Here is a 22,181-nt window from a genome sequence, read left to right on the forward strand (position 1 = left end):
TCTGGATTTATTGCTTTATTTGGACACATTAGCGAGGCAACAGAGATTTATATTAAAAAAACACTAATGACCAGTATGGGCTTCTTGTACTGCGTGTCACACGTCTGATTACCGACTTCATTCTCACTGAAATAAGACGGCGGACAGACTGAACTCATCACACCTGTGAATGCGTCACGGTTACACTGAGGAACATCTGCCACCACTTCCCTTTCAGTGGTAAAACCCCTTCACTGTGTGAAGGACTAAACCACGAGAGGTGCTTCACGAGTGCAAAGTTAAAGGACCGCAGAGAGTCACGCACTTCATCTCATTGCTTTTCATTTATCGAGCAACTCCACCGACAGCAGCGGTGTTCTTTGTGTCAATGCAACGTTTGAATCAGAGTTAGTCCTTTTCTTCTTTGAGGACATGAAGTGGAGACTTCCCACATGTGCATCTTCTTCTGTGGTGGATTGTCTGAAGCCAGGTGTGATGTTTACAGACGGTTGTCACTAAAGGAAAGGTCACGAGGTTCCTCCTCTAGGGACCAAGGGGTTCCTCCTCTAGGGACCAAGGGGCTCCTCCTCTAGGGACCAAGGGGTTCCTCCTCTAGGGACCATGGGGTTCCTCCTCTAGGGACCATGGGGTTCCTCCTCTAGGGACCAAGGGGCTCCTCCTCTAGGGACCAAGGGGTTCCTCCTCTAGGGACCATGGGGTTCCTCCTCTAGGGACCATGGGGTTCCTCCTCTAGGGACCAAGGGGCTCCTCCTCTAGGGACCAAGGGGTTCCTCCTCTAGGGACCATGGGGTTCCTCCTCTAGGGACCAAGGGGCTCCTCCTCTAGGGACCAAGGGGTTCCTCCTCTAGGGACCATGGGGTTCCTCCTCTAGGGACCATGGGGCTCCTCCTCTAGGGACCAAGGGGTTCCTCCTCTAGGGACCAAGGGGTTCCTCCTCTAGGGACCAAGGGGCTCCTCCTCTAGGGACCAAGGGGTTCACTTCATTTCATGAACTAGAAGACTTATTGTGCAAGTGGAAAGTTGAATTTAATGCCAGCGATGACGCAAAGGCTGGAGCGGTTCATCCTGTGGCGAGCATGAACCTCCTCACATTACAATAACTTGTGGTAACTACGAGTCTTGGAAACTGACGACACTTTTTCCCGCTCGCTGGCGTTAGTGGTTAGTTAATAATTCATCGTTCTAGAACCTTACAGTAGATAGTTGACAGCTTAAAGCTCATGAACTCATTCAAATCAAGTGTTTGTACACGTGCTCCAAACCGCATCTGTGCACCAATGAACAGCATCACGGGTCAGTGAGGACACCAGCAACCCGTCTGGTAATCTGCCCGTTAGTTGCAACCTCTCAACAGCTCGCTTTTTAAAATGTGATCGGTCGTCAATGAGCTGAAACATCAGAAAACACCAGAATGATCCTTTAACTCTTGAGCCTCCAGTCACAGCTGCAGCCTGCAGTGAATGATGAGCGGTGCTCTCAGAGAGTCACAGCTGCAGCCTGGAACACGGAACACTTGTCTCCTCACGAAGGCACCTCCTCCCGATCGGAGTGCTTGTCGTGAGTCCGCTCTGGAGGCTCAGCAGCACTTCTTCCCTCTCTTCCTGCGGTCTCGGTCTCTCTGGGCATTGATGTTCACCGTGCCCTTCTCCCGCTCTCGCTCCCTCTCCGCTCGGTTCTGGCTCTGCTTCTTGGCCCAGAGCACCATGTGAGTGAAGGCCATGAACATCTAAAGGAACAAACAGAACAACACTCGGAGTCACTGGACGTGATGCTCACAGCACCAGTGACCTGCTCCTCTACATGCGCTGCAGAAAGAGTTACTGGAAACTAAACTATTTCACCCTTTTTATTTGTTTTGTGACAAAAAAATGATTTGACTAAAACGCCGTCGGCGTGTTTCTGAAAATGAGAGAAGCATCGTCACGAATATGAAAATAACCTGCAGATAAATGGCTCATAACAATAAGAAGAGGAATAAGAGCATCCTTGATGTTCTCAGGAGGAAAACATGACTTCAACAGAATACAGAATAATAAACATGCGTTTAAGTGAATATGAAATCATATTAAAGTGACCTCTTCTACGTTGATGTTCTCTTTGGCACTGGTCTCAAACACACGGACCCCCATCGACTCCCCAAAACGCACTGCATCCTGGGTATCCACCTGTTTCCTGGCTGGGTCGTCGTTTTTGTTTCCCACTGAGAGTGAAGAGAACAAATGATCTGTGAGACTTCAGCTGCTCCACGCTCACCTTCATACATCAAATCACATGCAGACTGCAGCAGCAGGGATTTGCTCTACGAGAGTTCACTGCGGCGACCTCACTCAGCATGCTGTCATACCTGCTGTGGTTCAAATAAACGCGCTTCATTTTGTTTTGAATCTCACATGTTAGACGATTACAGAACACAGGAAGTTCTTCAGATTCCTTCTTAAATCACTACCGACACTGGAACCTCCTATTAATACCAAGTATGACATCATACATTATGAATTATAGAGCGTTCCAACTGCATCGTTTGAGAGGAAGGATGTTCAGCAAGAATCAGCAAGAATTTCTGAGTCTGAGCCGTGAGCTCACTGGACGAACTCAACCGGCCCAAAATGCATTGCGGCTCTTCAGTGTGTAGTACATCCATAAGTACTCAGTGTGTAGTACATCCATAAGTACTCAGTGTGTAGTACATCCATAAGTACTCAGTGTGTAGTACATCCATAAGTACTCAGTGTGTAGTACATCCATAAGTACTCAGTGTGTAGTACATCTTGACGGACTCACCCAGGATCTTGCAGACGTTGTCACAGTTCTGGGAGATTTCATTTAACCACCTCTTGACGTTCACAAAGGACTCTGGATTGGTCACGTCGTAGACAATAATGACCCCGTGGGTGTTCCTGTAGTACCTGGACCAGAGGAGAGAGGAACCCGAGTGAAACACCGGCTGCACTAAAACCTAGAACCAGTTAGTGCGATATTTACGTTGACGTGATGGTTCGGAACCGCTCCTGACCCGCCGTGTCCCAGATCTGCAGCTTGACCCGCTCTCCGTCGATGTCGACGGTTCGGATCTTAAAGTCCACTCCGATGGTGGTGATGTAGCTGCCTGCAGGAGACCAGAGGACATCCAACAGCTGCATGACGACACCCTGAACCGCAACATCACCGCTCAGATGACCGCACAGGTTACTAAATGTCATTAAAGCATTAAGATGACAACCCAAACTGTTATAATGACACCAGCAACTTGTAGCTTCAGCGTCAGACCTACAGTCTTACCAGCATGAACACAGCTTCTCTACTGACTCCCATTAATACAAGCTTGAGATGTGAAACATCTCAAGCTTGTATTAATGGAACCTGAGAGTTCCAGTTCAGACTCATTTCCCGCCAATAAACACGAGGCGTTCACTGTCGTCGGACATGCGGCAACTCACCAGAGAAGGAGCTGTCTGCGAAGCGGAGCAGAAGGCTGCTTTTCCCCACATCTGAGAGGGAAACACATCACAGGGACAAGGTGAGCGCGGACACAACCAGGACATGAATGAGACGAGAAGAGAAGCCCGTCCCCCCCGGACTCACGGCCTCTTCTGTCACAAAACACAGGAGGGCAGCAGAAGTGAAACCAGGAGCAATGAGGGGAAAGCTTGTGGTTAGAACGACGCTGCAGTCCTGTGGAAACTTGTTCTGAGGAGACTTGACAAACCAGTAGGAAGCAGCAGCCGGCTGGGAAATATCAGTTCATCTCTCAAGATATGAACATGAAGCAACGTCTGTGTGACGCAGAGGAAACCTGAATTATTGTATCTCTGAATCTGTGCAGGGAAAGAGGAGAACGCTTCACATTGCATTAGAACAGCACGACTCATCGATGATCAGTCCTTCCACGTTACTTTGGAGTCCCAGAAGTGATCGAACGCAACCGACAGGCTGCCTGATGAGTCAGAACATCAATAAATAACATTAATAACACACAAAGTATTGAAACGGTTTGTTAAATCAAGACTCGGAACACGAGCCAAACCATGAATCTATATCTTTAATACTGCAAAACACTTTGAAGCGTCCTGAAAACCAACATGACTGCTGCCGTTGACGGTCGGCTGCTTCATGGACCAGCCGGTGGCTTTGACTGGTCCTCACCGCCGTGGTTCACAGTTCAGACACAGTTCAGACACAGCTGGTGACTCGTGGCGACGCTGCAGGAAGTCTAAACGTTGAATCTTTGATCTTCTTAAGGACAGAACTCTGAACTCTGCGTGTCGTCTGTTCGTGTCACTTGTGGGACTCCAAACACAACCTGCTGAAGAGAGTAAAGAGATGCACTAACTGGAGTCTCCGATGATGAGCAGCTTGAAGAGGTGATTGTAGTCCTTCCCTGCCATCTGAAGGCGTCTCGCTGGATCTCCACGTAGAATCGGTTTCACAGGAGGAGGAGATTCTCCTGACCCCCCCACAGCGCTCCGGCTTCCTCCGCCTCCCGATGCTACGAGCTCAGAGCAGCACGACAGTTTGTCCGAAGACCACCGAGCCAATAAGAGCACATTCCGGTTGAGTTTCTCCACTTTTGTAGCGTTATCCCGTGAACCTTCAGAGGATCCACAGCAGCCGGCAGGAAGCGGAGCTGCAGAGTTCTGCCTGCACGGCTCATGCGGCCGCCTGCTTCCACCTCAGTTCCAGTTCCACCCGATGACGCTCCAGCGGGGGCTTTCCAACTCCAGACGACTCATCGGCTTTACATTCACAGTGGTGTCAGTGCAGCGTGGACGCTCCCTCCTCCCAGCCTCATTGAATGCAGCGTCTTCACAGACAGAGGCCACACAGGGGGGGGGGGGGGGGGGGGGGGGTTTGGCACTTTGTGGTTGTTCCTCTGACGATCACGAATTCAGTTATTGTCCTCAGCTTCTCCACCACTCACTCGTTCACTCAAACCCTTCAAAATAAAATACAGAAGCGAGAAACAGAGACGTTCCTCTTCTCCTCTGCTGAGCTCGTCTCTGATCTCTCTTCACTTCCTCCGGTGTTTGGGCGACGAGTCGATGACATCTCAGTTTACAGAAGGCGCTAAAAGAGAAGAAGAAGAAGAAGAAGAAGAAGAAGAAGAAGTTAAAGAAAACACGTCAAATCAGACCGTTAACCACCGAGCAGAGGAACGGAATACATTTCAGTTACTTTTCGTATCTCCAGATGAAGATAAATAAACTCTTTAAAAGCCTTTCGGATCAGATGTTAAATTCATCAGTTTGTTGTTTAGAGGTACGAGGTTCTCACAGAGAAACACGAGGATCTTACAGAATAAGATGCATTGATGTAGATCAAACTAACCAACAGGATATAAAGAACATCTACAGCAGTCAACCGTAAACCACTGACGGGGAGCAGTACTGCCTGTACATTTTGATAACAATAATAATAATAACAATAATAATAATAAACTCCATTACTGGAAAAATAAAACACCAAGAATTAAACTGGCCACTCTACAAAAACCAAAAACACAAGGAGGACTTGAAGCTCCACGTTTTTTTCACTGCTCTCCAGCAAATAAACTTCAGTACATTCTGAAATGGATCCACCCAGCCAATCAGACAACACATGGTGAGATAGAGAACAGACAGTTTGTCAGGACATCCTTGTTTCAATATACTAACAGCAGCAGAACCTCTGACAGCCTGCTGGAAATTCCACAGAATCACTCACATCACTTTTGCACCTTCAAATGTTCTCCCATCTGGAACAATCCTGATTTTCTAACCTCTAAATCTCCACACATGGTCCGCTGAAGGCATCACTCATCTGAAACATCTTCAATAACAACACCATGGTTTCATTCCCTCACTTGGTTCAGAAGTACGGCATCAGGAGCAATCAATGTTTGGAATATCTGCAACTCAAATCATCCGTTCAATCCAAACTTAACATTCAGGCCACTAACCTAGAATTACCCCCTCAACCTCAGAATTAATCAATATCCCCTCTTCAAAAAGGTTCATCTCAAAAATATGTAGAGTAATATCACAGTCTGACAAAACATCATCCATACCATCAAGAAAATGGGAATCAGACCTATCCATCACTCCTGATGCTGATTTCTGGAACCAAATCTGCAATAACTTCTACTTCATGACTAAAAATAGCAATTTACAACTAATGCAGTTTAAAATACTTCACAGAATTCATTACACCGGGCAAAACATGTTTCAAACGGGATTCACGTCAGATATCTGTCCACATTGCACTCAGAACAGCCGGATAGCTTTGTTCACGCCACCTGGCACTGCACACCAGTTCATCACTTCTGGGAAGAAATAAGTGAGTCACTGTCTGTCCTCCTGCTGCCTCGTCCCTTTGTCCCCTTCACTGTGCTGACTAGGAGACATCTCAACAATACATCTGAGTAAAACAAACCGCAAATCACTCCTCGTGGCCCGAACTATCGCCAAGAAAACGATCCTCATGAACTGGAAATCAAGGAATAACACACACATCACACACTGGAGAAACTCAATGACAGAATATATTTCAATGGAAAATCTAACCTCATCCATCATATACAACAGAACACCATTCCACCTGCTCATCCCTCACTATGTTTCTGTAACGTGACACCACCCATTCTATTAATGTTGAAATATGTATAGTATATATACCGGTGTATATATATATATTTTTTTTTTTGTGTATTTTTTACTATTGTTGATTTCTGTTTTGTTTTTCTTGCCGGACAACCAATTGAAACCCACGTACATGCACACATGAACATCCACATGCACACATACTGACCTGTTTTTCTTTTTTTTTGGTTTGGTTTTTTAAATTATTATTATACATATATTTTTTTATCCTCAATCTCAAAAGGCTCAAGGACATTCTCACACACACACACACACACACACACACACACACACACACACACACACACACACACACACACACACACACACACACACACACACACACACACACACACACACACACACACACACTGACTGTGATATTTGCTGGCTTTTATCCCACTGTTCTTGTTGTTATGTCTATGTATTGTCTTAATATTGTCTTGTGTCTTTCAATAAAAAAATGTATAAAAAATAAATAAAAATAATAATAATAATAATAATAATAATAATAATAATGATGATGATGATGATGATGATGATGATGATGATGATAATAATAATAATAATAATACACATTTAACTTGAATGCATGACTTTGCAGTGGAGTCACTGCACAGTGTGAATTGTACTTCTACTCAAAGGCATTGGCAGTGTGATCATCGGTTCATTTGTGGTGCTGCATGTCCTCCTGCTCCTCAAACACCGAGTCACTCAACAGGACGTCCTCATGGACACTGAGCTCACTGAGCTCACTGACGTTGGGACAGCTGTCCATGGAAACAGGAAGAGCTGCAGGACCTTGATTATTAGTATGCCAGCAATAAACGCGTGTTACACACAACCCTACATCGTGTTGAGTCTTGCATTAGTCATCATTCAATTCGGCTCATTTGAAATGCCCCAAATCTGCACTTACTTAAGTACAGATAATTATTGACTAAAAGTTTAAATCAATACATAATTGAATATCTAGATATGACGAAATGAAGGACACCTATTGTTTGAGACAAAAATAAAAGATGAATTGATGGAGTGTAGAGCTTAACGATGGACACGCAGGTTTAAGTGCACATGTTGTGAATGAAGGTAGTCTGGTGTAAGAACAGGTCACATGTTGTGAATGAAGGTAGTCTGGTGTAAGAACAGGTCGACCACTGAACGGTCACTCAACGGGTTAACGGCGGTCGCCATTCAGCCGCCGGTCGTTGAGACGAACGGGGAGGTTTGCAGGCGACGCTGACCAACAACTCACATTGAGGCACCGATGCGCCAAACGTCCGGTCGAATCTCTTGTTTTTCGGATATCGGATGTAATGATAGTGTTCCAAGTGTTTGTGACTTTTACTGATATGCGAGTATCGAGTTACTTCACGCTCTTCAATGCGACACACTTTAAAAACACGAATGTGCTCTTATCTGGACGTTGAAACTGTTTAAATTACCACCTAAGTTTTGGCTCCTGTGACGTTCCGTCGCTGGTTAACGTTGGTGTGCTGCACGGGCGCGGTTTGAAAAAAAGCCAAATAAGTCAAATACGATTTAACTTTAAGTTGATTTAAGTCAGCCGGAAGAGCAAGGGTCCCACAACAATTCATACAACTTGCGATTCGTGTTCAACACGATGCGCATCGATGCTAGGAAGCTGAGAAACGTTTACACTTTAAGTTTTCTCTCCGCAGTCTGGAGTGACGGGTCTCAGGCCTGTGACGCTGGCCTGCCGTAGGTCACCATGACGTCAGGAAAACTTCTCAGTCCTTCGGAGGAAACTTTGAACGAACCCTTTAAAACTACTTCAACTTACTTGTTGTGCTCCGTCACCGGGTCTTGTTTACGTGGTCTGTAGATCACGCTCCGGTCGGAATGTCTCACCGCCGACCACACCTGTCTGCCTGCAGCTGATGACCCGTCTCATCATCTGATGCTGCGTTCACGTCATGTGGGACAATTAGGAACTGCGATGCGACGACATTTCTTTCTTTTTTTAAACCTCAATTTCGTCCATAAATAAAGAAGACAGAACAAAATATATGACTGATCACATTGTATATATTCTGCATGTTATATTTAATATTTTGTACTATTATTTTTAGTTACTTGGACCATAATTACTGCTGTAGCAAAATGTCCCCTTGCAGGATCAATAAAGTATCCATCTAGCTATCTATTAATAAAGTATCTATCTATCTATTAATAAAGTATCTATCCATCTATCTAAATAAAGTATCTATCCATCTATGAATAAAGTATCTATATATCGATCTATTAATAAAGTATCTATCTATCTATTAATAAAGTATCTATCCATCTATTAATAAAGTATCTATCTATCTATTAATAAAGTATCTATCTATCTATTAATAAAGTATCTATCCATCTATCTAAATAAAGTATCTATCCATCTATGAATAAAGTATCTATATATCGATCTATTAATAAAGTATCTATCTATCTATTAATAAAGTATCTATCCATCTATTAATAAAGTATCTATCCATCTATCTAAATAAAGTATCTATATATCGATCTATTAATAAAGTATCTATCTATCTATTAATAAAGTATCTATCCATCTATTAATAAAGTATCTATCCATCTATCTAAATAAAGTATCTATATATCGATCTATTAATAAAGTATCTATCTATCTATTAATAAAGTATCTATCTATCCATCTAAATAAAGTATCTATCTATCTATCTATTAATAAAGTATCTATCTATCCATCTAAATAAAGTATCTATCTATCTATCTATTAATAAAGTATCTAAAGTATCTTAAGTCTTAATAAAGTATCTAAAGTATCTTAAGTCTTAATAAAGTATCTAAAGTATCTTAAGTCTTAATAAAGTATCTTAATAAGTCTTAATAAAGTATCTATCCATCTACTAATAAAGTATCTAAAGTATCTTAATAAGTCTTAATAAAGTATCTATCTATCCATCCATCTAATTAAGTCTTTCGGTTCTTTCCACCAAAGAGTAAAACATTCACATCACTGCTACAACGCTGCTTCAGTTTGCACTCAAATATACTTCTGTTGCTGTTGTGTAAGACGTGTGTGAAATGAAACTGGCATTAAAGACACGCCTAAACACTGATGTCGCAATCTCAGTTTCACCATCGTAACAGCAGCCGAAACCAGCGTCCAGCCAGTCATCATGCAGTAGTTTCACCACGAGTCAGGAAACGAACGAATCCAACTCAGTGAGTTAACTGCTGTATCAGAATTCATCTCAAATAGCACTCTAGAATATATAATACATAATACAATGTGCCTCATGTATTCAATTATAAACAGCTCATTTGGAGCAGCAGCCTCCTTTAGACATGATTTTCACCTTAAGTCTCGTCTTTCAGTTGCTCGTAAAGGAGAAAAAAACATTACATTAAATACAAAAATATGACAATATTCCACTTCCATTTGGAATTTAAAATCAAGTTCTTGGGTTTAAAGTGAAGTGGTTCACACTACTTTTAAAAGGTTGACGATGTGAAAGGATACATGGTTCTATGAGCACAATACCACCAAAAGCAACAAAGAGAGTCCGTCTCTTTAAAAACACAAATGTAGCTTCAAGGATGGGAATGTCCTGAAACAGCTGGTCACTGTTGGCAGGAGGGAATAGTTGTTGGGGACTATCTTGAGAGTATGTGTACGTGTTCACGGTGCTGAAGGAAGAACAGTGAGGTCAACTGATGTTTTCATGGACGTCTACGGCTCAGAGGAACAACAGATATCAGGCTGCGATACACTATCAACGTCAGTGGATACATTTACTGCTTATTAGAAAGAAAATATCGAAACGTATTCTTTAAGTTTGATGTCCCACAACAACCACATGAAAACAAATCTCACAAATAAAATGTACAATTGTCGTTTATTAACCATTTAACAAAGAAATTAACCACGTTTCAGTTTCTGCTCACATTAAATGGAAAGTTGAATCTGTTACACGATAATAATCAAAATACAGACCGCTGATATCTACAGGTAGAACGCAACAAAACAGTACAAGTACGGAGGAACATCGCTGAAGTTACATTTTACTTTACTGTGTCTGCGCGTGTGCGTGTGCGTGTGTGTGTGTGAGTGTGTGTGAGTGTGTGTGTGTGAGTGTGTGTGTGTGAGAGTGAGAGAGAGTACTTTTCTATATGCAGCTCATAAAAAACATGTACACGCCAGCCCCGGGTCACCGCTGCTTAAAAAGCAAACAAGTTGACAGCTGAGTGTCGGTTGTGAGCCCCACACAGAGGTTCATCTTTACGCCGCTGAGACGTTCAAACCACAGAAAGCACACAGGAGAGCAGCAGCTCAGGCCGAGGCTTCACTTCCTCTTCCTGCTGTCTGACCAGCGGCTCGGTGACGGTCTGCTGTCAGTCCTACCAGCAAGGAGAGAGGAAATAAATCATGTTATTATCGTCAAGAGTCATTGTACTGCTGATCAATACACTTTATTTTAATAGCACATTTCAACAACCAGCACACTTTATATGCAATGAATGGAAACTAACGCCAACATATTAAAAAAAAACACTAAAGTTTAGCAGATTCAATTTGTTCTTCATCTGTAACATTCATGTTCCCTGAAGAGTCCGTACATTTAACTCTTAAACTACAAATAAGGACAAGAGAGCAATTTAATAAAGTCATGCTTTTTACCAAACATATGACAAGAGTTGTGACTGTTTGACCCTCAGGAGCTTCCATACTTTGAATACTGAACTAGAACCAAGTCTGATTTAAGTTTATACACTTATTAGGGTGGGAATCACTAGAGCTCCCGCGATACGATACTGCGATATTCTGAGTATTGTGATATGTCAACATGTTTTATCTAATAAGATAAAGTTCTCAGTCTGTTCACTTCTAACTGAACGGCAACGCCCACGTTAGAAGTGTTGTTACAACCACCAGGTTGTCGTCGTTAATCCCTCGTCTTGTGCTGCGTTTAGCAGGAGGTCTGTAACGGTTGCCCCGCTGTGACTGACGTGTACTGCTCTAGTTTGGAGAACGAGACAGCAGTCGCCAGTCCTCTGTGATGTTGTGCTGTTAGTCACATAGGAATCCACTTAATGCAACTCTTCCTGTTGTACTCAAAGACTCCTCAACTTTAAGCTTCACTTCTCTGTAGAGCTTGGGCACGGATGAGTCGGTGAAAACACGCCGCGACGGAGTCACGTCCACGAGTCACATCCATGAGTCATATCCATGTCCTTCTTCCCTTCCTTGTTAAAAAATCCAAAATAAGTTGAAACATGGACGGCGCATTTCTGATTTCTTTCTCCATCTTTGTTTTGACCAACTGCCTACCAATCACGCTGACCCGGCACCTTTGCTGACCTCACCAGAAAACAACTCAGCACCATCTACTGGTCTGAAGAAGCAATTGATTTGATTTTTCTCGTAATTCTTTTTTTCCCCGAGTTTATATAATAAAAGATCGATACTTGGCGTCCGTGTATCGATACAATGTCGCGATACTATGCTGTATCGATCCCCCCCCCCCTAACTTTTGTGTGTGTACATTTAGAGGATTAGCCCCAACAGCCCTTTACATGAGCTCAGCTGCCGTACGCTTAGATCCCCGATGAGGCTACAGACCTGCGGCTCGGCGACAGCGGCGCTGCCCTCATGTACTTTGGGGGAGAATAGCTGAGCGAGCGGGAATCTCTCAGCGAGTCAGCGGGAACCCTCTGAGGAACGGCGGCGGGGCTGTGAGGAAAACAGATTCAACTTTAACTTTTAACTTTAAAAACACAGCGGTACAGCTCATCATGTACACACTCAAATAGAAGAGGACTGCTTTTCACTTGTGAACCAGCAGTCCTTCCACCCCGTCACGGAGGGCTCCTGGAGACGCAGCACGAGAAGGTAAAGCTGCCGACTCATGGCCGGTCAATAAGGCCGACGATGGCACAGTTACACACACACCACGAGGCCTCCGATTCAAAACGGAGCTACAACTACCACCTCGTGTGCCGCCACCAATCGGTCAAGATGCAGTTCACATCCACGTCTGTCCAAAACGTCTACATGTCACCATTTCATCAGACTAGACATTTGTCTGAAATTGTCATAAATAGCAAATCAGTTCTTGAGTTTTGGACGAAAAGTGTGTTTTGTGACGTCACGGTGATGTTTGACCATTAAACCCCAACGAGTCATCTCTGAACCCAAGCGGACGTTTGAGCCACCTGAAGAAACTAGACGCAGAGCCACGAGTGTCCTCGTGCTTATTAAAGCTACGCTTCCATCCTGTCGTTTTCTAGTTTATTTATTGACACAATACATATTGTGACATGAAAAAATACTACAACACTATACAAGGAAGACAGGGTTTCTAAAGGAACATATCTGTTATTTCACTGACGAGCTAATATTACCAGACGTATTTCATTGTTTACACTTTGCAGAACTCTTTGTGCATCTGGCCACGTGGACGTCACTCGGATTGGATCCATGGAGCAGAAAGACGTACTTCCATGTGCAGCAGATCTCACTGAACAGAAACAAAGCTCTTACCTCTTCTTCTTACTTTCCTTTTCATTCTCCGATGAGGATGAAGGAGAGCTTTGAGCGTTGACCGTCTTCCTGTTAAGAAAACGCACAGTACCAGGGTAAATATTAATAACTAGCAAGTCATTTATGATTAATCACAGCTGTGCACACTCATCAGGGCTGGAAAAGATGCTTTATTTATTGTTATTTGATATGAAAATAAGTTTCTTTATCCAATGTTGGTGTATTTCACACCTTCCCCGTCTCCTGCTTACCCTTTTCCTTGCTCCACCTCGGAGTCTGAGCTGTCAGACGAGGAGGATGAAGAGGAGGATGAAGAAGAGGATGAGGAGGAAGAAGAGCTGGAGCTGCTGCTCCTGGTGGCCTTCTTGTTGGCGCTCGCCTCCTTCCCGTTCACGGCGCTCTCACTTCTGACCGGTTGTTCTGGAGGTTGAGGAGTCGTCACCGGCGACCGCTTCCTGCCCGGACCTCGTGATGAAGACGAAGGTTTGGTTTCTGGTGGGCCGGCGGCCGGAGGAGACTTTCTGGAGGGAACATCTGGGCGCCTGGAGTCGGCCTGGGAGCCCCTCCTACCTGAGGGGGGGGCATGGGAGGAGTCTCTGGAAGGACCTCGTGAGGAGGAGGAAGGACCTTTCTGCTCTCGCTCCTCTCTCTTCTCCTCCTCCTCTCTCTCCGCTGGTGCTTTTGTGTCTTTCCTCTCTCGCTGTGGCGAAGGCGAAGAGGAAGAGGAGGAGCTGGAAGAGGAAGAGGACCTGTGTGGTGGTGGTGGTGGGGGGGCATCTTTTGGGAGGAGAGGCTCCTTGACCCTCTCCCTCTCCCTCTCTCTCTCCACCTCCCTCTGCCTGGTCCTCTCGTGGTCTCTGTCTCTGGCTCGCTCTCTGGAGAGGGAGCGACTGCTCCTCCTTCGTCTCTGAGGAGAGGGAGAGCGCCGAGCCCTGGAGGAGGAGACAAACATTGAAGACAGTTGGTGTCGATGTCTCTGATCTCCTGGGTGCCTCTTCCACGGCTCTCGACGCACTTCTTTCACCGTCCAAAATACCAAAAAGCTGAAGCTGAATGTGGACCGCCCCAAACTCAAACTCAATCATTTATCTATTTATCGTGTTTGATTTCTTTTTGATGTTCTCAAAGCAGCTCAAAGTTAGACTGGAGTATATTTTAGCGTGAAGGATAACTGGTGAACAGAAACATGATTTCGTCGCCAGCTGACTCTGTAAATACAAACGTCGGCTGCTGACTGGTTAGCTCGTGTTAGCGCTCCGTTCCCATCAAACAGTAACGTTAGCTAACTGGTCAGAGCCCGCCGCTATGCTCTGTGTGTGTGTGTGTGTGTGTGTGTGTGTGTGTGTGTGTGTGTGTGTGTGTGTGTGTGTGTGTGTGTGTGTGTGTGTTGTAAAAGAAGCTTCATGGAGCTGTATGCTAAACAAAACGTGCAGTCACTTTCAACTCTCATCCCAAATGTGTCCCAGAATTCAGTTTGACCCTCACCAATCCTATTTTTGTCTGCCCGGTACGATAGAAAGGCCAAAATATAAGATTTTAAAATGTGTGTTGAACTCCCTTATGGCATTTTAGTAAATGATGTTCATGCGTCAGTCTACCTCAGGTCATCTTAGTTTACTTTATTTATTTTGACACAATTTAAACAATAAAATAAAAATGAACAAACATAACAGATAAATAATATCTATATATTATTAAACAATTTACAATATTACAGAGAACATAAAATAGTAAAATCTTACCTGTTGGGGGGGCTTTGCCTCCTCGGACTTCTAGACCTGGACCTGTTGCGTCTTCTTGGGCTTCTGGACCGGGCCCTACCGGCAACTCGCTCACGTTCTCTGTCCCTGTCCCTGTCCCTGTCCCTGTCTCTCTGCCTCTCCCTGTCCCGGTCTGACCAGGCCGGAGGAGGAGAAGGCCTCCTGGATCTGGGCGGTGGTTCCTGATACTGCCTCGGTGGAGTGCGACGTGCTGGGGAGGCGGGTTTTTTGGGCGGAGAGCGTGACCTCCTGGCCGAGGAGCTGGACCTTGCAGGCCTCCTGGACGAGGAGCTGGACCTTGCTGGCCTCCTGGCTTTGGCCTCCACCCTGGTCTTCTCGGCCTCGGCCTCAGAGGTGGAGGACCTGTTGCCGTCTGCTCTGTTGGGTGGGGATGGAGGAGGACTGGGGCTGTCCATCTGTGTCGGGCTATAACGCTCCTGACCCTTTTTGCTCTCTGCAGGAGCTCTTTCCTTCTCCCGTTTGTCTCCCCCTCCTCCCCCGTCTCTCTCTCTCTGAGCTCGTCGAGGCCCGTCACCCTCAGCAGCAGAGGCCGGGCTTTCTTTTCTGCCGTTGGCTAAATACCTTTCAACTGCAGCTCCAATGGCGGACGGTGCACTTTTCAAGGGGCTACTTTTTTCCACTCCTGACCCATCCTTCTTGTTCTTGCCCTCATCTTCAGAGGACGAGGATGAAGAGGAAGATGAGGAGGAGGAGCTATCACTGTCACTATCGCTGCTGCTGCTGCTGCTGCTGCTGCTGCTGCTGCTACTGCTACTACTACTACCGCTGCTGCTGCTGCTCTCTCGTTTCTTCTCAGCCTGCTTCTCCTTGTCCTCACGTTTCTCCTTCCTCAGAGGGCTCCTCGTCTTCTCCGGCCTCTCCTTCGTTTCTGGTCTGACAGTCCCTCCTTTCTCTGCGGGTCTCGATCCGTCCCGCCTACTTTCTGCAGTGGACCGGACGTCCTCGTCTCTCTTCCGGCTGCCTTCTTGAGCTCGCTCTCTGTCTTGTTCCCTCTGCTTGGTTGGATGCCGGTCCTTCTCCTTGATGCTCTCGCTCTCTTTTCCTGTCCTCCTCTCGTCCTCCCTCCCTCTCTGACGTCCGTTGGTGACAGGTGAGTGGGAGGCGGGTGAGGTCTGTCCTCCATCCCTCCTCCTGTCGTGTTTCTGTTGAAGAGGAGACGCCTCTTTCTCCTGTCTCTTACCGACGTCTCTCCTGGTGTCCATTTCATTCGTCACCCTGGAGTCTGGACCTCTCTCAGTCCGGCGCTCCCTCTCTCCACTCCTCTCTCTCCTAGCTCTCTCCTTCACAGGGGGAGGCGAGGGGGATGAGGAGTCCTGTATCGTCTGTTTGCCCGGTTTATTCCTGTCTTTTTCCCGCTCAGTGTCTCTGCTCTTTTCCCTCCTAGTCTCCTGTTTGGGAGGAGAAGGAGAACGGGATGAAGAAGAGTCATGCCTGGTCCTCTGAGGAACACTCTCCTTTCCTTTGTCCCTCCTTTCTCTGCTCCTTGAACGCCTCCCTCTCAGATTTTCTCTGCTCCTTGAACGCCTCCCTCTCTCCCTCTCGTTGTTTCTGCTCCTCGATCGCCTTCCTTTCTCCATCTCTCTGCTTCGGGGGCTCCTTCCCCTCTCCTTCTCCCTTTCCATGCTCCTGGAACCCCTACTTTTCTCCACCTCTCTGCTTCTGGAATGCCTCCCTTTCTTCCTCTCCCTGCTTTGTTCGGACGGTGGAGGAGAAGGGGATGAAGAGTCATGTCTCCTCTTGGAGGAGGTCTTCTCCATGTCACTCGGCCGCTCCTTTTCTCTCTCATGATTGGGCCTCTTCTAGATGAGGGGAGATTTGTTGGTGTCATTTTATGTTCACGATAGAATCAACCGGGTTCAATCTAGTTTGGGATACTATGAGCAAAACAAACATCCAACAGAAGGTTCTTAAGTCTTGGTTCTTACCCCGGCTCCTCCCTGATGAGGTGGTTTGCTCTCCTCGTATCCTCGTCTCCTTCTGTCTGGTGATCTCCCCTTTCTTACTTCATCAGCGTTTCTTGCAGTTTGGTCCTGTTGACGTGATCTCAGTGGAACTGGAGACTGGCTGTTGATACCAGCGACAACAAAGTTCAGTACGTTCAAACAAACTAGTCCAACAATGTCTATAGCTCCTCCTCCTCCTCCTCCTCCTCCTCCTCATACCTGAGAGCTGAGCTGGAGGAGGCGCTGCTTCTGTGTCGCGCTGCCTTTGCTTTCGGAGGACTTTGATTCTTCTTCGTTTTCTTCTTTGACTCCTGCTGCTTCTCATCTGAAGAACTTTGAGTGGATCAGAGGAGACAGAACTTCACACATAATCCCGTTTACATTCAGTATGTTTGTTCTAAATGTATAACAGAAGCAGGTTTGGTGATTCTCCAATAAATACAATATTCAGGAAACATTTATAACAGCAGGTTTGGAGCGAGAGCTTGAAGTCTCTTTCAGTATGAACTGTGCCAGAACGAGAGCAAAGCAGCAATGCTCTGCTGGTTGCTTATGAGGAAAGACGGATGTGATTGAGAAACACCGACCTGTCTTCTTCTTCTTCTGACATCTCACTGAAACACAAGATTTCCAGTCAACAATCACAGTCACACGTGAAATAATCAAATATATGCTCAGGACAGAGTGATGGAATACCGTTTCTTTTTCTTCTTTTTGGATTTCTTCTTCTCTCGTCGAGGAGACGGGGACTGACTCTCTGAGCTGCTGACAAACAATCATCTGTCAGGACCTTCTCTTCAGTGTCGGGACGGTTTCTGCTCTCATCGCCTTCATTCTCTCACCTGTCTCTGTTCTTGTTTTTCTTTTTCTTCTTCCGACTGCGCTTCTTGGGGGGAGAATCGGAATGATCGGAATCTTCCACCAACCTGAGAGAGCAAAGGCAGCAGACGTCGAGTCAGCAGCTGAAGTTAGGCCGAGCGATGAGTGAACGCGTCACACTCGCCGCCCAACATTACTTTAAGAATATATTTTGTCTATCTGCCGGTCAGATATGATTTCTGGTACAGGCCAGGCATGAAGCTCCTTTTCACTGTATATTGACTGTTTGCTTCTTTTCTTTTGACTGTTTTCCACAAATGCTGGAAGATATTTACATTCTATTGCGCCATGTTGTCCAGCTCACGTAAATGAAAAGCTGCGTGTGTGTGTGGTTGGTCCTGCTTACGTATATTTCTGCTGCCTCTCCCTCTCCAGGCGGTCCTGCTCTTTCTTCTCCTTCTCTTTCTCCTTGCGGTCGGCGTGGAAGGACGACCCGTCCACATAGTCGCTGGAGATGCCGAACGCAGCACGAAGACGGTCGTTCTTCTGCTGGTTGGCTGCAGCCAGAGCGTGAGTCTCTGTGGCCCTGAGAGGAAACGAAGCACACAGCTTTGCATCACTGACACTGTGCAGTATGAACGACGCTGTCGCTACTTCATGTGGTACAGCACAGCCTGCAGGGTTTAATAATGACATTTTCTTTCCTATATTTATTGTTCCCTGAAATTTCATATTTAAACAGGCTGTAACAGTATACTGTGAGGAAGCAATACATGATGAAATCGTGATTTGTTCATTTTGAACAATAGATGGGTTCAACATTAAAATGTTTCAACATTTACATCCTGTAGTATTTGTTTCCACTAAAAACAACTAACAAAGCATCACAGTGCAGCCAGTGATCTCCCACTCGTCACAAGAGCTTTGATTCAATCTAAATCACTTCCCTGTCTTTTTTCTTTTCTTTATAACTAGAGCGCCATGAAATCGGTTTTTCTTTTACGTACGTTGGTCTGTCAGAGGTGACGGGAGCCGGCTCCTCCTTCTCCTGGAGCATCATACGGAAAGTGTTCACCTTCTCCTCGATTTCCTCAGCTGAATACCTGACCACCCCAACGGAGAGCAGCATTACATCATGTACGATATTATTTAAACAAATAAAAAGCAACAACCTTTCACTTATTCTTATTTCTCTGCCACTGTAGCGAGTTACTGTCTCCTGGAGGTTCTTGTTCTACAGTAGACTGCAACACTTCTGTATGCCCAGCACGATATGGATTAATAAATCTATCTACATCTAAATAAACCAGTCACACAGTTGTACAATACTTATGGAAAATCTGTTTAATTAATCAGTAACGAAAACTGCTTACAGTGGATCTGGGTTGAAACATTATGAAACGATGCAGTCTGGATATATCATTTAGAAGAACCTACACAGATCATGGCAGCAGGGGTTCATTTATTTCATGAGCGATTAGAACTCCACTCGTGTCAGTAGTCCAGAGACCTGATGTAACGCAGCATCCGTCTTACCCCTGCTCCTCCATCATGTCCTGCAGCTCGGCACACTTGACCTCCAGCTGCCTCTTGCGTTGGTGCTCCAGGATGTCGGCGTTGGGTTGTCTGTTGAGCTGGCTCTCCAGCCTCTCCCGGTCCTTCTCGTCCCGCTCGCCGCCGCGCTCGTCCCGCGGCCGCTTGACTCGCAGGCTCGACAGGTTGCGCTGCACGTAGCCATTCGTGCCGCTGCCCCGCGGAGTCGTCAGGCCAATCCCATTGTACATGGCTCTGCATAACATAAAGATGGGGAATAGTATTTAGTTGACTTGATATGGACTTCACATTAGCACTAGACTTGTAACATACATGTATGCACAAGGACCAGATGCACTGTGTTTAGTATTAGTAGCGCAACACTAATTTACAACGCATGTCCACAGCAGGCTATTCTAACACAGTTAAAGAAGAAAAGACTCATAAAGACACGTACACAAAATACAGGTGTGACTACAGTGTTTCTCTTATAGCAATGACGTAATACCTCATTTAAAACCAGTAATGTGGGGGTACATTTTGTAGACAGTTCCATAGTTCGGCTCCTACAACAGAGAAGACTGATTGTCCAATTTAGATTTTGCATAATGCAACAAAGGCTAAATCATTCCATCGTACTGAAAACAAAAGGGATTTAAATATTGTCGAAACAGCGTTATTCAGTAACAATCCCATGTTATCCAGTGTTTAGGGTGGAAGTGATCTCTGATGATGGTTCAGAGAATCTATAAAACGGTTCATAACACGGAGGGTTTCTGAGGCCTGCATGTATCTTCCTTACAGCCACAACGATATCCAAGCTCTTATTCTAATCCGCGTCTTTACGTGGACACGTCTCCAGAATACAAAGTACATAAACGAAGAACCAGCATCCTTGTCATAAAGCTAAATGACGTATTTTAAATTATTATTTATGCAGTTAGCAGCACGAGCCTCCGCAGTTTTGCCATTTTATTATACCAAGGGACTTTGTATTCTAAGATGGCTGACATAAACTAACCCGCAGTGATTCCACATCATTGATATGGATGCATTATAAGTCCCTCACTGTATGAAGGTAGCTCACAAAAACAACATCAACTGTAACGTTAAGACAGTACAACAGAAATGAAAGAAACACAAAACAAATAACTCCAAATGTACAAAGTGTGTCAGGTTTCTCGCAACGTATCGTAGTTACTAAAAAACATTATGGAACATATGCAACATTTGGGTGAGTTTGTTTGTATCTTGTCAACTCTAAATTTACATCCATCATCATACCCTTTGTTCAAAATAAAATTGATTTTGTGGCGCAATAACACGTGCGTCAGAATAGGCCTGTAGATTTATGATGACTAAGGCTGAGACTAAACTTATCAATAAAACATGAAGACTCACTGGATGAGGAGAACGTGGCTGTAACTCACCGTTATCATTTAAGTTTGATAAGCTACACGGTGAATTTTAATGCTACACGTTTAATAAAAAAAGGCCCAAAACCACACTTATGCGCAGCGAACAATTCCCATCTTAAGCTAGCAAGCTAACGTATTTGTTACGTACCAGCTGTTTTCTCCGGGAGCGGAGAGAAAGAAAACGGTGTCGGAAGGATAATCGTCGATCAATAATATCCCGTTAAACAGACCGTGCAATAACCGTGGAAAAGTAAAAGAAATACGGCTAAACGTTAGTTAGCTATCGGCTAACTAGCTAGCTTGGTCTGATCTCGGAACCTAAAGGGAGAACGAGACGAAAACCGGATGACGTCATACGCACGTTCAAACTGAGATGCGTTCAGGTGTCGGAGGGAAAAAAGGGTTTTCATTTGAGCCACATAAAAAAAAGAAGCGACATGGAAATAAAGACTTGGAATGAGAAATTATTATTTTTGCTTAGTAGTGGATATTGTTCATGCAAATGTTGTCATATTTGTCACTATAATAATTGTCATAGTAATACTCATTATTATGATTATTATTATGATAATTATAATACTCATGTTGTGTATAAACATTTTGATAACAGTGATTGTCATCATCATTGATGTTAGCATCATTGTTGTTAAAAAAATTATTATTGAAGGAAAAATGACAAAAACAGAATCTTGTGTTTTTGTTATTGGAGCTGGACTTTGCAAAACAAAGAATCGAGAGACATCTTTAAATGTAGAACTTATTTTAAGTTGTCAGACTAAATATTGTATTTATAAATTGTGTTTGACGACATTTTACAATTTTTGGAGGTTAAAGTTGAAACGGGAGGAGTGTGATGTATTTGAACAAAAAACTAACAACAAACAAAAATGATTAAGTGCAACAAAAAGTGAGTCCTATATGAACTAAGGACCAACAGAAACAGACTTTAGTGGTTCTCAAGGTTCATCCACAGACTGTATGTAAGAAGGTTCACCTTGTTGAGAAAGACGACCCCCTGTGGCCAATGAGAGAACTGCTATTCATTATTGCTGATAAATATAAAGGAAGACTGAAACACAAATAATATATATAATATATAATATATATATATTGACAAACATGGTTCAAGAGTCAAAACGTTTTCTAAATCAGTCCAAAGTACCCTTAAGTTCATTTGTTTTGTTGCATTGTATTACAATTAAAATAGCAGACTAAGAATGCTTTAATACGGTTTATTGTCCTGTCTATTCTTTACCAGCGTTGTTGTCCTTATTTTAGCTGAATGTGTTGTATTCCATTCAATTATTTTATTATTATTATTATCGAAAGGTGGGATATTTATGGAAGCCCATTTCCGTCAGCCAAAAAATAAATAAAAAGGGAATAAGAATAAGAATAAAAAAATCCACTCCCGAAAAGAAAAAAAGATGTACATCTTTTTTGTTGGCGAAAAAAAGAAAGAAAAAATGATTATTATTATTTATTTACTTTTTAAAACTTTTTTTCTGGCAGCAAAAAAAAAAAGTTCTAGTTGCTGTTCATTGAAG

At 44.3% G+C, this 22,181-nt stretch overlaps 2 protein-coding genes across 5 annotated transcripts; both read right to left on the reverse strand.

The window, feature by feature from the left end:
* LOC306786818 (ras-related protein Rab-35) lies at window positions 1–8,531 on the reverse strand. Of its 3 annotated transcripts, none has more exons than XM_079281699.1 (7): window positions 8,419–8,531; window positions 4,331–5,064; window positions 3,438–3,488; window positions 2,983–3,106; window positions 2,782–2,906; window positions 2,076–2,200; window positions 1–1,726 (listed from the first exon to the last, which is right to left on the reverse strand). In XM_079281699.1, exons 2-7 carry the CDS (start codon window positions 4,383–4,385, stop codon window positions 1,577–1,579), a joined length of 630 nt encoding a protein of 209 aa, XP_079137825.1. In that variant the 5' UTR covers window positions 4,386–5,064; window positions 8,419–8,531; the 3' UTR covers window positions 1–1,576. The 3 variants fall into 3 exon arrangements, with proteins under 3 accessions (XP_079137825.1, XP_079137826.1, XP_079137824.1); XM_079281700.1 differs by having other exon boundaries at window positions 2,983–3,149; XM_079281698.1 differs by having other exon boundaries at window positions 2,983–3,149; window positions 3,438–5,064.
* Window positions 8,532–10,335: 1,804 nt separating this feature from the next.
* On the reverse strand, window positions 10,336–20,963 carry srrm2 (serine/arginine repetitive matrix 2). 2 transcript variants are annotated; one of them, XM_079281668.1, is made up of 14 exons: window positions 20,783–20,963; window positions 19,220–19,471; window positions 18,691–18,786; window positions 18,090–18,269; window positions 17,707–17,790; window positions 17,561–17,626; window positions 17,452–17,478; window positions 17,084–17,197; window positions 16,847–16,985; window positions 14,883–16,720; window positions 13,392–14,072; window positions 13,141–13,209; window positions 12,220–12,330; window positions 10,336–10,997 (listed from the first exon to the last, which is right to left on the reverse strand). In XM_079281668.1, the coding sequence occupies exons 2-14, from the start codon at window positions 19,465–19,467 to the stop codon at window positions 10,943–10,945; spliced, it is 3,708 nt and encodes a 1,235-aa protein (XP_079137794.1). In that variant the 5' UTR covers window positions 19,468–19,471; window positions 20,783–20,963; the 3' UTR covers window positions 10,336–10,942. The 2 variants fall into 2 exon arrangements, with proteins under 2 accessions (XP_079137794.1, XP_079137795.1); XM_079281669.1 differs by lacking the exon at window positions 12,220–12,330.
* Between the last annotated feature and the right edge of the window lie 1,218 nt (window positions 20,964–22,181).

Source organism: Melanostigma gelatinosum (genome assembly GCF_949748355.1).
Source record: "Melanostigma gelatinosum genome assembly, chromosome: 13".
Taxonomy (NCBI): domain Eukaryota; kingdom Metazoa; phylum Chordata; class Actinopteri; order Perciformes; family Zoarcidae; genus Melanostigma; species Melanostigma gelatinosum.

Excerpts from the sequence above, each read along its gene's own strand:
- srrm2 (XM_079281668.1), bottom strand. The coding sequence starts at position 19,467 with ATGTACAATGGGATTGGCCTGACGACTCCGCGGGGCAGCGGCACGAAT. Across the intron at positions 17,198-17,451 it reads TCAGAAGAAGAAGAAGACAG|TTCTTCAGATGAGAAGCAGC; the intron begins GTCGGTGTTTCT and ends ATCCACTCAAAG. Across the intron at positions 16,721-16,846 it reads CTCATCAGGGAGGAGCCGGG|AAGAGGCCCAATCATGAGAG; the intron begins GTAAGAACCAAG and ends CCCCTCATCTAG.
- LOC306786818 (XM_079281698.1), bottom strand. The coding sequence starts at position 3,542 with ATGTCCTGGTTGTGTCCGCGCTCACCTTGTCCCTGTGATGTGTTTCCC. Across the intron at positions 3,150-3,437 it reads CGCAGACAGCTCCTTCTCTG|GGTGTCGTCATGCAGCTGTT; the intron begins GTGAGTTGCCGC and ends GTTGCGGTTCAG. Across the intron at positions 2,907-2,982 it reads TTCCGAACCATCACGTCAAC|GTACTACAGGAACACCCACG; the intron begins GTAAATATCGCA and ends CCTCTGGTCCAG.